Raw genomic sequence first — 15343 nt, forward strand, 5'->3', positions numbered from 1 at the left:
GCTTCAGTTGCCTTGTGTCTGCAACTTGGGAGCTTGAGTGTTGGGCATGGTAAATGCTTTAAAATCTTGGTCCTTGGATTTGAATTTGGCTGCATTAGGATTCTATATCTAAGTAGGCTGGTCTCCAACACAGCAGCATGGAACCTAATTTGCACCTTTTGGAAATGAGTCCCAGAATTATTGACATAGAAGCATTTTACCTAACAGTGACATTACAGTACACGTTTTTGAAAGAAAATGTCTACCTGAACTGGGAAGAGGGAGGGCTTTGCCAGCTGAAAGCATGGCACCTATGGTGGAACAATAAAATTAGGGGATGAGCAACAGATCTGAATTAAAGAATTACAGATATCTTACATAGTTTATGGAGCTAGAGGAAATTGCAAAGTGAGAAGAAAATCTTGTTATTGAAGTACCTCAAAGCATTAATTAGAATTAACTTGTCTATACTGCATTTTGCTTCACTGATCTGGAATTCCCTGATTTGCATGCAAGTAATTAATATTGAAATCACAGTTGAGGGCTGCAAGTTTGAAATGTGAACTTTAGTATTTTATAAAAGCATTAATTGTTTTTTAATTATAATTCTCTTTTAGATCTGTTTAATCAAAGAACAAAGTGTGGTGGCTCCATATAAAATTGAAAGGGTAGGCTGATATTTCCATTTATTTTCCTTGGTTATAATCTTGTCAATGAACTGTTGAATTCTATTATGCATGTGCCAAATTTAATCTTGTGAGAGAGCAGATTGATTCTAACAATAAAATCTATGTGAGCAAATTTCATGTTTTATTGCATTTAAATGTTCAAAGGAAAGCACTTATTACAAGAGAGAAAGAGAGAGAAAACACAGGAATAACAAGAAGGGAGGGAAGATGATGGGGAAACTGCTTCAGACCTATAAACGTAAAAGGCAAATAAGATCATATCTGGTCCCCACCCCCATTCAAGGAATAAAGACTGGACATCCTGTTTGGGACATTTCAAGACTTTGTGCCCTGACCCACTGTTCTTTTTTTTTTCCATTTTTATTTTCTCTTTCTCTCCCTTTCCATCTCCATCCCTCAGTGTGTATTTCTCCTAACACACCTCCTGTCAATTCTCCCTTGCCCAATCCTCCTCTTTCCCCAGGACATCCTCTTCTTTGCCCTATTGCTTAACCCTTTATCCTGCTCCCTTTTTCTCTTGCTGTTGAACCCACTGCATTTTCCCTTCCCTTCTGCTAAACCATGCACAGTCTGTACTTGGACCTTATTTTGAGATGATGGCCTGTTCAATCATAGCGGCTTTACAAGGTCAATCAAAGGTGGTGTGTTCTTTATAACATGTTTTATAATCTCAGGACCTTTCTGGACATTGGGACATTAAAGAATTGTAGGTCTACCTCATCAGTGAGTCGCTGATTCACGGAGAAACTAGGAGCTGCAGTTGGTTTAGATCATGTTGCTGCTTGTGTCAGAGAGGAATCTGAGGAGGCGGTGCAGTCTAACAGTGAATGATCGACTTCGTCGCTTTTCTTGTGATTGCAAGACCCTGTTGGACATTGTTAATGTGGAATGCAGCAAGCCCGATTCACTAATTTATTGGTGGATGACAAGGAGTCTGCGTGGCCTCAGTCATAACAAAGACTAGGCCTCAAGCTGCGGTGTTGCCTGTTTACAACTGCGCAGGTGAGAGGTATTGAAGTCAGTGAGCTCTGTCAGAGAAAGCATGGTGTGGTGTCCAAGCTGGAGTGTGTACTGCCCACTAGTGATCACTCAGCAGAAGACAAGCTGTATTGTGGTCAACTGCAGATTTCTGCAAAATTCATGGACTTGGGGTCTTGGGCTATATTTTTTTGGTGTGACTGTATTTTACAGATATGTGCTTGCTACCTTATATGTGCTATGTGTGCCTTGAGCTGTGTGTGACTGTTAGTACTGTGCTTTGCACCTTGGCCCCAGAGTAACACTGTTTCGTTTGGCTGTACTCATGGGTATTCATTTATGGTTGAATAACAATTAAACTTGAACTTTTGAATTGGGCCTTTGAAACATAATGTAATACTTTAGATCTGTCACCTCTTTACCATTCCACCAACCTGTTCATGTTTTTTTTCAACTCAATTATACTGTCACACTTGCAGTGCATTGCACCACCATGTTGTGTATTAACTGACGATATAGCAGTTGTACCCTGTAGACATGTCCAAATAACTTATCAGAACTAGTGGTCCTAGTGCTATGACCTTGGATACTCCAGTATATACTTCCCTCCACTCTGTAAAGTGCCTTTCACTACGTCTTTTTGTTTCCTATCACTTAGCCAGTTTTCTATCTGACAGATCCACAGTTTTTATATTCTCAATGCCAAATCTAGTTTGTGGCACCTTATAAAACATTATGTGTAAGTCTACATAAGTCACTTCAGTCACATTTCCCTTACAACCCTCTCCCAGGAAAATAAGGAAAAATACAGAGAAGTAAGGAGAAGGAGATGGGATTAATAAAATTGCTTCCCTGGGGGTGGAGGGGCAAGTGCCTACCTCCAGTGTCATTGTAATAATAGCATAGAATAAGGTTACACGGAGATAGTAACGCTGTTGAATGTTATTACGAGTAGATGATTAGACTGTCATAACAAAATACTGCTCAACCAGCTGAGTTCCTCCAGCAGACTGCTTGTTTCTCTAGAGTGTAGACCAGGGGTTGGCAAACTTTTTGCCTCTGTGGGCCGGATCGCGTATTAGTGAGCGGGCAGTGGGCCAGATCAATGCCATAAAAAACTTGAAATATGGGAATTATCCATTTAAATGCATCTAGTCATGATTTGCCTCAAATTAATGAATAATGCATGCTGGAAAATCATTTGTGCTTAACCAAGGATGCCAGTTAGTAATCAAAGAACTCAGGTTTAGTTGCAATTTATTTCAATCAAAGGCATCTTTGAATCTATTAAAAGGACACAAAGAATCTATAAACATAAAACGTATGAACATGATGCATTGAATGGTAACAAATTAAGTATAATAAAAAAAGAAAATTTTAAAGCAAACAGTCGATAAAGCAATGTGAAACTTGATGCTGTTTGTTGCTTGAAAGCTTCTTAATATTGGGTGTCAGACTTGTTGATGCCAAGAGCAAGACATTATCCAGATGGGCATCAGTCAATCTTGTTCTCAAATGGTTCTTTTAACAACTGCTGACATTTCTTCAACTCACCATGTGATTGTTCTTGCTGACAGGCTGATAGATGCAAATAAAGATTTCTTTTCAGGGTAAACAGTATCCACTACTGCCAGTAAACATCCTTTAGCAAATTCTCCATCTGTAAAAGGCTTCACCTTTTCTCCAATATGTTTTGAGACTTCGTATCTGGCATGGGTATTTCCTTCATTTTCATTGCTTGGCAAAAAATGATGTTTTCCGAAACTAGCCTCCACTCGCCAGTTGATTGTGTTGTACCTTCACTGATGATTGTGACTAGATGGAGTGACACTTGGCTTCACTGGATTTGTTCTGGGTTTTTCTGTGAACACGATGTACCCAGTGAACTTTCTACATTGGTTAGTTGCCAGTGTTGTAACTGTACTGGAACAACTTGATTAGAACTGATCTTCCGCATTAGCTGGTATAATGGCAGGACCCATTGCCTTTGCTGTATTCGCTGCTTACAAAGCTTTTGCTGACAATTGTCGAATGAATTCAGTTGGCTTTACATCTCCCTGGTTCATGGCATCAAGAAACCAAAATGGGTCATTGATTTGATACTTCAGAAGGACCTTGTTCTGAACTTTTCTCTTTTCAACATTCACATGCTAAGCCCTCCTGTTAGGTGTTTATTTATACAGCAGCATCCATGACCACATGTGTTGGTACTTTGGCCACGGGAGCTTCGAACTGATTCATTGGTCAAATAACAGCTCTATTACACATTATTTATGCAATATACCCACAATTATGGTTCAAATGGATCCATTTATTATCAGAGAATGTATACAGTATGCAACCCGAAATATTTGTCTTTGTAGACATCCACGAAAAACAGAAGCCCAAAAGAATGAATGACAGAAAAACGTTAGAAACCCAAAACCCCCCCTCCTCCCTCCCCCTGCCCTGCGCAAGCAGCAGCAAGTGTTAACACGCCACACTTATTTCAGCAAAAAGCGTCAGTGCCCACCCTCCAAACAATAGCAAAGCACCCAAGAGATCATGATCTGCAGTCAGCAAAAACTATTGTTTATCCAACGGTGTGACCTGCCACAGACTGTCCCTCTCCCTTAATCAGTGACAGAGAGACTTCTTGGATATCCAGTTCTGAGTTGCTGGATCTGTTTCATTTAGCACATTTGTAGTGCCACATATGATGTAGGGTATCCCTGTGACTATGGAACTTCGTCTTCATAGGCACTGTACAGTGGTCATTTCTCCCTGTGTTTTTATAGACTGGTGCACCTTCCACAGGTAGATTGGTGAGGACAAGGTTGAAGTAGTTTATTATTCTTGTTGGGTCACCTGCCACAGTCCCAACCTGGTAGCTGTATGTTGCTAGTTCATTCTGTTCTGGTGCTCCCAATAGCTATCCAACACCTTGGTCAGGCCCCACTTGGAGTACTGTGTTCAGTTCTGGTCACCTCACTACAGGAAGGATGTGGATACTATAGAGAGAGAGCAGAGATGGACAAGGATGTTACCTGGACTGGGGAGCGTGCCTTTTGAGAACAGATTGAGTGTACTTGGCCTTTTCTCCTTGGAGTGACGGAGGATGAGAGGAGTCCTGATAGAGGTGTATAAATGTAGAGGGCCAGTGATCGTGTGGGTAGACAGAGGCTTTTTCCCAGAGCTGAAATGGCTGACATGAAGGTGCTTAGAAATAGATACCGAGGGGATGTCTGGGGTAAGTTTTTCCACACAGAGTGATGGGTGCGTGGAATGCACTGCCGGTGGCAGTGGTGGAAGTGGATACAATAGGGTCTTTTAGAGCCTCTTAGGTAGGTACCTGGAGCTTAGAAAAATAGAGGGCTACGCACTAGGGAATTTCTAGGCAGTTTCTAGAGTAGGTTGCTTGGTCGGCACAACATTGTGGGCCGAAGAGCCTGTAATGTGCTATAAATTTCTATTTTAAATGTTCCATGTAATCCATTTTATGGTAGACATTGAAGCCTCCTCCTGTAGCATTTTTGCCATTGCTACCTTCAGTGCTTTTTCCAACTGTTACTTAACAGAAGAAGCATTGATTCATCAGAAGATGTTGAATAACAATCAGGAGATTTTCTTGTCCATGTTTGACCTGATGGTGTCTTGAGTTAATGTTGATGACTCTTGGGGCTAGTCCCTCAGATATACCACTACACCACCAACTTTGATATGTTCATCTTGTTGGTGGGATAAGACATACCCAGGAATTACGCTGTGATTTAGTGTATATTCTATCAAGTGTATTTCTGTGAGTACAACTACATTAAGCTTTTGCTTTGCCAGTTTATGAAATGGTTTTCCCAATTTAGACACTGATCTCCAAATATTTGTGAGGAGAATTTTGCAAAGTCGAATGGCCTAAGAATTCATTCAAATTCAGTAAGCAACAGTCTGCTGGAAGGAATGGAATTGAATTTCAGGCCAAGTTTGGTGCCTGGATTGATTCTGCATGATTTTTTTGTTGTTTTTCACTTATCTCTTTAATTCTGGGCTTTGTTATAGCAACTTGAGAGGAAATTTTAATAGTTAACACTAGTTAAAAAACTGTAGTCTGAGCCTTTCTTGACAAGTTTTACAGAAGTTTCAAAAGAACATGCTAAGGTTTACTGTGAACCACACAAGTTTTGTATCAGCCCAAAGGCATGTTATTAAAATGTGGAAATTGTATCATGTTGCCAATAGATGGGATGTCTGCTTATGTTACAGTGTTTCTTCTCGGAGGTAAAAGATAACACATCAAATCAAGACACTGAAGTTAAACTATCTGGTTGGGTTTTCTTGCTGCCCAAAGATATAATCAGGCCACAAGGAGTCAGTATATCTACAGTATGTTTGAAACCTATTATCCAATCAGCAACTAGATTTCTTGATCTTCAAAGTGGAATGGTTGTGAATAACCAAATTGTTAGTTTACTCAAGATGGTTCAGGCCTGTTTGTAGAAATAAGGCTTTGCGATTGTATTCAATTCCTTGATGTTTTTTATATAAAAATATTTGAAGTCAGTTAAAGTAGCCTTTGCAGTGTTTGTGGTTCACAGGAGGAAACTTTCCCAGCGGGATGGAGCTAAATTGAATAATAAATTCTGGTGACGGTTAATGTCTTTCATTGTACAATGTGCTTTGTAGGAAAAAGGAAGAACTTTTTAAGGAACACACACAGAATGCTGGAGGAACTCAGCAGGCTAGGCATTGCTCACTGGGCTGGAGCTTGTTGGAAAATAGCAGAAGGTCCATTTTGAATAGCCAATGGGTTCCCAGTAAAATATAAAGTATAAATCTGAAAATAAACTGATTCTCAAAGTAATTTGCTAATGTAAATATTTTATCTACATCTTAACTAGGGCCCAAAGGATTACTCTTTCAGAATAGATGATGCTTCAAACGCAGAAGATGTGGTGCAAAGTTTACATCAGGTAAAATATTACAAAGCAAGAGTACTTTTGAGTCAGTCCAGAATTCTTAGTAAAAGATTATTTGTTCATTCACTCTTGTTGTGAAAGTAAATGTGAGAACAGCTTTTGCAATAAATACATATTGCTCTATCAATCCAGTTATCATCGAACCTGATCCAAACAAGGCAATGCAATCAGTGGTACAATTCACTCAGAGAATGTGATTTTCTCCAGCTGTGGCTATTTATTAACCACTGTAAGAGCATTGTGAACACTGCAGCAAACTCTAATGTGGCTCCAGTCTGTTAATATGGGCACATGAGACGAGTAAAGAAAAATCTGTGCATCATCATTCTTTATTACATTCCAGACTCTGTCTCTATCTTCCCCCTCTCCTGCCTCTGACCATTGCCAATTCTAAAGATCTCTCACAACTTACTCCTCCCCTCCCCCACCTGGCTTCATCTGTCTATTGTCCTTCGCATTACCTGACATCATATTTCACCCTGTATCATGCTTCCCTCGTACCTCTGTACGCTGGTCATCTTCCTCCACATTCACTTCTGAGGTAGGGTCTTGACATGAAACGCCAACCATCCCTTTGGGTCCACAGATGTTGCTTGATCCACTGACTTCCTACAGTTGTTCTTGGTGATGATAACTCCACATTACCATTACTGGAGTTGCTAATTCTTTGAATTTACTTTCATATCAATATATCAAAATAGTTTTAATTGAGATATCTGCATAGTAAATAATCTAAATCTGCTAATAGCATTTTTTTTCATAGCTTCACAGAGCTTCTCGTTTGGACAAAGTGGCAGATCAGATTGCAATGGTAAGGAATTTTTGCAATTATCATAATCTTATTAAATCATTTTTGTTCAAAGTTCAAAATAAACTTATTATCAAATTGCAAAGTACTTTGTAACCTGCCTCAGTGACTATTGTCCAGTAACACTTATGTTCACAATGATAAATGTGTTTTGAGAGGTTGGTGATGCAACATAGCAACTCCTGCCTGAAGTACAACTTGGATCCGCTGCAATTTCCCTACTAGCACAACAAGTCCATGGCAGATGCTATTTCATTGGCTCTTCACTCAACCTTGAAACTTCTTGTCAGCAAAGATGCATATATCAGGATGCTCTTTATCTACTGTAGCTCGGCATTCAATACCATCATCCCCTGAAAGCTACAAAACCTAGCCTTAATCCGTCCTTGTGCAATTGGATCCTCAACTTGCGCACTTGCAGACCCCAGTCATTTTGGATTGGCAACAACATCTCCACCACAATCTCCATCAGCATAGCTGCACCACAGCACTTTGTGCTTAGCCCCTTACTCTACTCGCCTTACATTCATGACTGTGTGGTTAAGCACAGCTCCGATGGCACAGATCAAAGTACATATATGTCACTATATGTAACCCTGAGATTTATTTTATTGCAGACATACTCAATAAATCCAATAACCATAGTAGAATCAATAAAAAATAATATCAATATCAATAGAATCATTGAAAGACCACACCAACCAGTATGGTTGTATTCCATTTGCCATTTTCTTACCCATTCTCCTAATCCTATCCAGTCAATGTCCTATGTCACCAAATACTCCATAACCTCATCCTTAACAATTAGACTCTAACATCTTCCCAATCACTGAGGTCAGGCTAACTGGTCTGTAATTTCTTTTCTGCTGACTTCCTCCTTTCTAAAAGAATGGAGTGATATTTGCAATTTTCCAATCCTTTGGCACCATGCCAGAGTCCAATGATATTTGAAAGATCATCACTAACATCTCCACAATCTTTGTTGCTGCGTCTTTCAGAACTCTGTGGTGCAGTTCATCTGGTGTGGGTGACTTATGTACCCTTAGCTCTTTCAGCTTTTTGAGCATCTTCTCTCTCATAATAGTAACTGCACAAACTTCTCTTGCTTCACACACTATAACACCAGGCATACTGCTAGTGTCTTCCACAGTGAAGGATGATGCAAAATACTCATTTAGTTCAGCAGCCATCTCCTTGTCCCCCATTATTATTTCTTTAGTCTCATTTTCTAGTGATCCTATATCCACTCTCATCTCTTTTATTTTGTACACAGTTGAAAAGGCTTTTTCTATCCATTTTGATATTGTTTGCTAGCTGGTTTCACATTTCATTTTTTCCTTTCTAATGATTCTTTCAGTTGTTCTCTGTAGGTTTTTAAAAGCTTCCCAAACCTCTATCTTCCTGCTAATTTTTGCTTTTTTATATGCCCTCACTTTTGCTTTTATATTAGCTTTGACTTCCTTTGTCAGCCACGATTGTGCTATTTTGAGTATTTCTTTGTTTTTGGAATACATCTATCCTGCACTTTCTTTATTTTTCCCAGAAACTCGTGCCATTTCTGCTCTGCTGTCATCCCTGCCAGCACCTCCTTCCAATTTACGTGGGCCAGCTCCTCTCTCATACCACTGTAGTTTCCTTTACTCCACTGAAATACTGCTACACCAAAGTTTAGTGTCTTCCTATCAAATTTCAAGTTGAACTCAATCATACTGTGATCACTGCTGCCTAGGGGTTCTTTTACCTTAAGCTCCCTAATCACTTCTGGTTCATTATGTAACACCCAATCCAGTACAGTGGATCACCTAATAGACTCAATGACAACTGCTCTTTAAAAAGTCATCTCATAGACATTCAATAAACTCTTTCTCTTGAGACCCACAACCAAACTGATTTTTCCATTCGACCTGCATGTTAAAATCTGCCATGACTATCATAACATTGCCTTTTTGACAAGCTTTTTCTATTTCCCATTGGAATCTGTGGTCCACATCTCAGCTACTGTTGGGAGGCCTGTATATAATCCATCATCAGGTTCCTTTTACCCTTGCAGTTTCTTAACTCAACCCACAAGGATTCAACATCTTCCGATCCTATGTCACGTCTTCCCACTGATTTGATGCCATTTTTAACCAGCAGAGCCATACCACCTTTCCGCCTACCTTCCTATCCCTCTGATACAATGTGTAACCTTGGGCATTCAGCTCCCAACTACAACCGTCCTTAAGCCATGATTCAATGATGGCCACAGCATCATACCTGACAATCTGTAATAGTGTAACAGGATCATCCAGCTTATTTCTTAAACTCTGTGCATTGAGAAATAACAACTTGAGTGCGGCATTTACTACCCTTTTTGATTCTGCATCCCTAATGCACTGATCCTCCCCCTGCTGGCTGCAATTGTGTTCTATCATCTGCCTGCCCTTCCTGACAGTCAGACTGCATACTGACTTTGCTTTTTTACCATCCATCCTATCCTGAGTTCCTTCAGTCCGGTTCCCAACCCATATTTGTGTGTATATGAAAATTTTTATATATGGCATTAGTTTAGAGGGGTTAAGTAGGTTGTCTATCATCATTATAGCTTACATATTATTAAAATTTGTTGTAAATTGTAAATTTCTTAGGCAGCCACAGTAGTGTAGCAGTTAGCATAACACTTTATAGGACCAGCGGTTCACGTTCAGTTTTGCTGCAGTCTGTAAGGAGTTTGTACATTCTCCCCATGACTGTGTGCATCTCCTCTGGTTGTTCCAGTTTCCTCCCACGTTTCAAAGACATATATGGGTTAGGGTTGGTAAGCTGTGGGCATGCTATGTTGGCACCTAAAGCATGGCAATCCCAGAACATCCTTGTACTGTGTTGATGCAAATTACACATTTTATTGTATGTTTCAATGTATATGTAACAAATAAAGCTAATTTCTTTAAATGTTTTAGAATTTCTCACTGCTTTAGAGTATTTATATATTGTTCCACAGCTTGCGATTCAACCTGCATTCTAAATGGCATAGATGTGGTTGAGTTTATATTTAAATGTCTGGAGAAATGGAAAAATTGGCTAAAATGCTTTCTTTTCATGTTTATCTTGCCGGTGAGAACTTTTTTAATCATATCCTGATCCAGCATCTGATGGAAGAGGTGCAAACATTCAGAGATGACAGTTTTTGTATGATTGATTGCGTGTGTTGTTCTTTTACATTAAATTTAACAATACAGCTGCAGTAAATATAACAGTATTTTTAGAACAAAATCAGATGTTTTTATATTCTTTCTCCCACCTCATCTTTCCATTTGTAGATCACAGCCATTCTGCAGTCAAGATTGGCTCGGACTTCGTTTGATAAAAATAGGTAATATATGTTAAGTATCCATTTCCCAATAATGAACATAAAACTTAAAGTTCTAAGATTATAAAATATTTTATTAATCAGAGTTTTGTTATTTGTATTTTTTGTTATTAAACACATTGCTTTTCAGCTCCTTCTCTTTCGTTGTTCTCTTTTACTATCAGTAGTGACTGAAGTGTCTTGTAGGTTCCAGAGTGTTACAGAAAGACCCCACATGGAGTGTGAGGCTGAAATGGTCACCCCCTTGGTGTCTAATCCTGGGCATGTCTGCATCACTGATCAAAACCTGTATTTCCAGCCTTTGAATAGCTATCCAGTAAGTTGCTTACCATTTCTATTTTGCTGTTTAAAAGATTTTTAACTTGTTCTGTTCGTAATTAAGAGTCCTGCAAATCAAAAAATCCCCAATTTAGTCAGTGGTCACTGATGCATATCTGGCATACATAACGCATGCTTTCTGAATTTAGCCCAAGGCAGCGGGCCTTCCATAATTAACCTTGTCTTTACCCTATTATTTTCACTATGTTGTAAATGGACCTATTCGTATTATTAATTGGATTTATTGAAATTATTTAATCTTTTATAAACTTGGCTGTTGTAATGAAAATGCAGTATTCAGAATCCCAAAATGCCAATGTTGGTTTACAACTGCTGCAAGCAGTCAGCAAGTTAGGCACCATCTATGGAAAGTAAATCATTCAGACCTGTGTAACAGAATTGGAGTATAGATTAGATCTTGACCGCCATTTCTGTGTAGAAAAAATGCTGGTATTTGTGCAATTGACTGCATTTCTCTACCATTGTGCCTGCTCGTTTTCTTGTATGAAGAACTAATATTTAGCAGAAAATCCACTGACTAGTGATTTCCTCTGCCTCCGTAGCCCAGTGTCAAAGAACAAATCCCCTTCAGTTGCAGTTAGTAATCACCAGGTGGAGCCCTAATACAGATATTGTTTGTGTCGAGTCATGTAGCATCTCCTAACTTTTACACGTTAAGGGACGGTCCCTAGAAAACATTGCTACGCTTGACTTTAGAAAACAGGTTATTTAATTCTGAAAACAAATTAATTGCTTAATGCTGAACAAAACCATTTAAATTTCAAGGCAATTATGTTTTGAATACTTTGACAAGCAACTAACCAAGAGGACATAACTTAGCTTGGCAATCCAAGTAGGTATTTTGACCAGCACTTTCATAAGTAATACACTTTTGGTCTGCACTGTTAATATGGAGACACAAAAGACTGGAGATGCTGAAATCTGGAGCAACACCTGAAACACTGAAGGAACTCGGCAGGTCAGGCAGTTTCTGTGGAGGGAACTAGACAGTCAGCAGTTTGTATCACTTAATCTGGCCTGAAAGAAAATAGAGCGATAATCATATAAAAAAGTGGACGGAGGGTGGAGCTGGAACTGGCCCGTGACAGATGGCTCAAGATGAGGGGAATAGCATATTAGGATGGGATATTAGGGCAGAGAGGGAAGGGAGTCAGATGTTGGGAGGGAATAGGTGGAAGGGACAAAGTACTGAAAGGAGGAAAGTAGAACGTACGAGAGGGAGGTGAAGAGTTTGTGGATAATGGGCAGATTGAGATGGTGGTGGAGGGGAAAATGGCAGGATGTTGGGGAATAATTGGATCAGTAAGTGGAGATTAAAAAAAATTCATTCATCCTGTTCATGTGCTGGGATCAGAAAGTAGAAGACTGTGCTACACCACATAACCTAGCTTATGAGCTAGAGTCAATGCATTTCAGCAATTGGCCGTAGAAGGTCAGGACAGGGTAATTTTGATCTTTCTGCATAGGCCAATAGTAAGTGTTGTAGGTCACACTCACTGCAATTTCTGGGCTATAAAAGATAATAGAAATGCAGTGAAATAAAGGGCAAGGGTGAAAGTTGGAAGACAGGAAATATTAATTACAAAGGGAATAATGGTGTATGGCAAAAAGTGTAGGTAATGATAAAATAAAGAAGCAAGAATAGATTTTTCAGAAATTGATTCATTATTGGCTTGTTGACAGAAAAATGAGTCTCTGAGATAATTAGCTGTGTCTATGATTAGAAACGAATGACGTTTATTTTCACTAGGTCTGGCCGTTGTGGTTGAATAAGGTGAGACTAAAATAGCACTTATTCACAGAGTCATGTCTGAGGCTAATTGGTTTACTGTGTGCTAGGTGTGCATATTTAAGTTTAGTGATCACAGCCATCTGTTTCATTTCACAGTGATTGTATGTGTTTATGTAAGTTATTTTCTGCTAAAGTTCCAGAACTATACGTCTGATGTAATTTTGCAGAAAAATACTGTGTAAGCTGAGGAAAGTCCTTCCATATGATTTGAGAAGAATTGAAATCTTATTTTCAATTATATTTTCAGGGATTGTATTGGGCATTGCCATGACCCCTACCCCTCATTAATTGTCTTTTGCACTATTTATTTCTTATTGTAACTTATAGTTTTGTGTTTTGCACTGTACTGCTGCAAACAAGAAATTTCATGACGTATCATAAACATGACAAAGTCTGCAGATGCTGGAAATCCAAGTAACACGCACACAAAATGCCGGAGGAACTCAGCAGGTCAGGCAGCATCTTTGGAAATAAATGTTCAACGTTTCTGGCCGGGACCCTTCAGGACTGAGAAGGAAGGTGGAAGATGCCAGAATAAAAAGGTGGGGGGAGGGGAAGGAGGCTAGCTGGAAGGTGATAAGCCAAGTGGTTGGGAAAGGTCAAGGGTTAGAGAAGAAAGGACAGTAGACCCTAGGAGAAAGGGAAGAAGGAGGGGACCCAGGGAGGAGTGATGGACAGGTGAGAAGAGGTAAAAGGTCAGAGTGAGGAACAGAAGAAAAGCTTGGGGAGGAAGGATTTTTTTTTACCAGAAGGAGATATGGATACTCATGCTATCAGGTTGGAGCCTATCCGGATGGAATGTACCCTGAGGGCGGCCTCATTTTGGTACAAGAGGAGGCCATGGACCGAGATGTTGAAACAAGAATTGGAATTAAAATGTTTGGCCACTGGGATGTTCTACTTGTGAAGAATGGAGCAGAGGTGCTCGATGAAGCGGCCTCTTGATATATGATGGGTCTCACCAATGTAGAGGAGGCTGCATTGGGAGACGTTTGGCAGTGACAATAAACCTATTTCTGTTTCTGATTGCTTTACTAAATGTACTTCTGGACTACGATCACTTCAGTCTGCAGCCTATAATTTCCCTTTGGGAGGTGTGCTTTTGTACCATCTGAACGATCTGGCATTGTTGCAGTCTGCTGAGGATTTGGTGAACTGAACTCTTGAGAATGGAGGTGCAGCGACCATTGCTGGGGTGGAATTTAGGCCGGATTGAAGTGTGGCCCAAGCCTGAGAGTCAAAACCAAATCGATGTTTTAGCTTTTAAGTGCCGAGCCAGGTTTAAAAGATTAAGACATCGAGGCTGAGGGTAGAGGACAAAAGGGTGTTTAGCTCACTTCACCATGTCAGCCAAGGTCCCCCACCTGAGCCTGACCCATATGCTTGGGTTTGACCCATTTCCCTCTCGCTGCCTCCGTCAAGCGGGTGGTACAGGAGCCTTGGGTGCACACCGCCAGGTTCAGGAGTAATTGACGTTTTTTAGCCATCGGTCTGCCCTTGTCCACACTGGTAGAGGTAATGTGTTTGGAAGATGCTGCTGGAGAGTAACTGTACTACAGTTTTTTACGTTATATGTCAATGATTTGGACAATGGAATTTGATGGCTTTGTTACAAAGTTTGCAGGCTATGTGAAGATAGGTAGAGTGGCAGGTAGTTTGGAAGAAGTAGAGAGGCTATCGAAGGATTTAGACAGATTAGGAGAATGGACAAAGAAATGGCAGATAGATACAGTGTCAAGAAGTGTATGGTCATGCACTTTGGTAGAAGAAATGAAAGGATTGACTATTTTCTAAATGGAGAGAAAGTACAAAAAATTGAGGCGAAATGGGACTTGGGAGTCCTTGTGTGGGATTCCCTAAAGGTTAATTTGCAGGTTGAGTGTGGTGAGGAAGGCAAATGTGATGTTAGCATTCATTCCAAGAGGACTAGTATATAAAAGCAAGGATGTAGTGTTGAGATTTTATAAAGCAATGGCGAGGCCTCACTTTAAGTACTGTAGGCAGTTTTGGGGCCCTTATCTTAGAAAGTATGTGTTGAAACTGGAGAGGATTCAAGGAAGGCTCACAAAAATGATCCCGGGATTGAATGGCTTGTAATATGAAGAGCATTTGATGGCTCGGGGCCTGTATTCTCTAGAATTCAGAACAATTGGGGGGGTGACCTAATTGAAACCTATTGAATGGTGAAAAATCTTGATAGAGTAGATGTGGAGAGGATGTTTCCTGTGGTGGAGAGTCTAAGATCAGAGGACATAGCCTCAGAATAGAGGGGCATCCTTTTAGAATGGAGAAGAGGAGGAATTTCTGTGGAATTCTTTGCCACAGGCAGCTGTGGAGACCAAGTTTTTATGTATATTTAAAGCAAAGGCTAATGGATTTTTGATTGGTCAGGGCATGAAAGGATACAACGAGAAGACTGGAGATTGGGGCTGAGAGGAAAATTGGATCAGCCATGATGAA

At 40.0% G+C, this 15343-nt stretch overlaps 1 protein-coding gene across 3 annotated transcripts in view; it reads left to right on the plus strand.

Annotated features, from left to right (window-relative positions):
- The window catches only part of nsmaf (neutral sphingomyelinase (N-SMase) activation associated factor), a 170037-nt gene that overhangs the window by 51368 nt on the left and 103326 nt on the right, over window positions 1-15343 (plus strand). For 2 of the 3 annotated variants that reach the window (XM_073041906.1, XM_073041913.1), the window contains exons 6-10: window positions 597-647; window positions 6518-6589; window positions 7359-7406; window positions 10703-10755; window positions 10939-11068. In XM_073041906.1, the coding sequence (XP_072898007.1) occupies window positions 597-647; window positions 6518-6589; window positions 7359-7406; window positions 10703-10755; window positions 10939-11068 (354 nt within the window). The remainder of the gene's footprint in view (window positions 1-596; window positions 648-6517; window positions 6590-7358; window positions 7407-10702; window positions 10756-10938; window positions 11069-15343) is intronic. The other variant, XM_073041910.1, reaches the window with a different exon arrangement.

Source organism: Hemitrygon akajei, chromosome 1, assembly GCF_048418815.1.
Source record: "Hemitrygon akajei chromosome 1, sHemAka1.3, whole genome shotgun sequence".
Lineage (NCBI taxonomy): Eukaryota > Metazoa > Chordata > Chondrichthyes > Myliobatiformes > Dasyatidae > Hemitrygon > Hemitrygon akajei.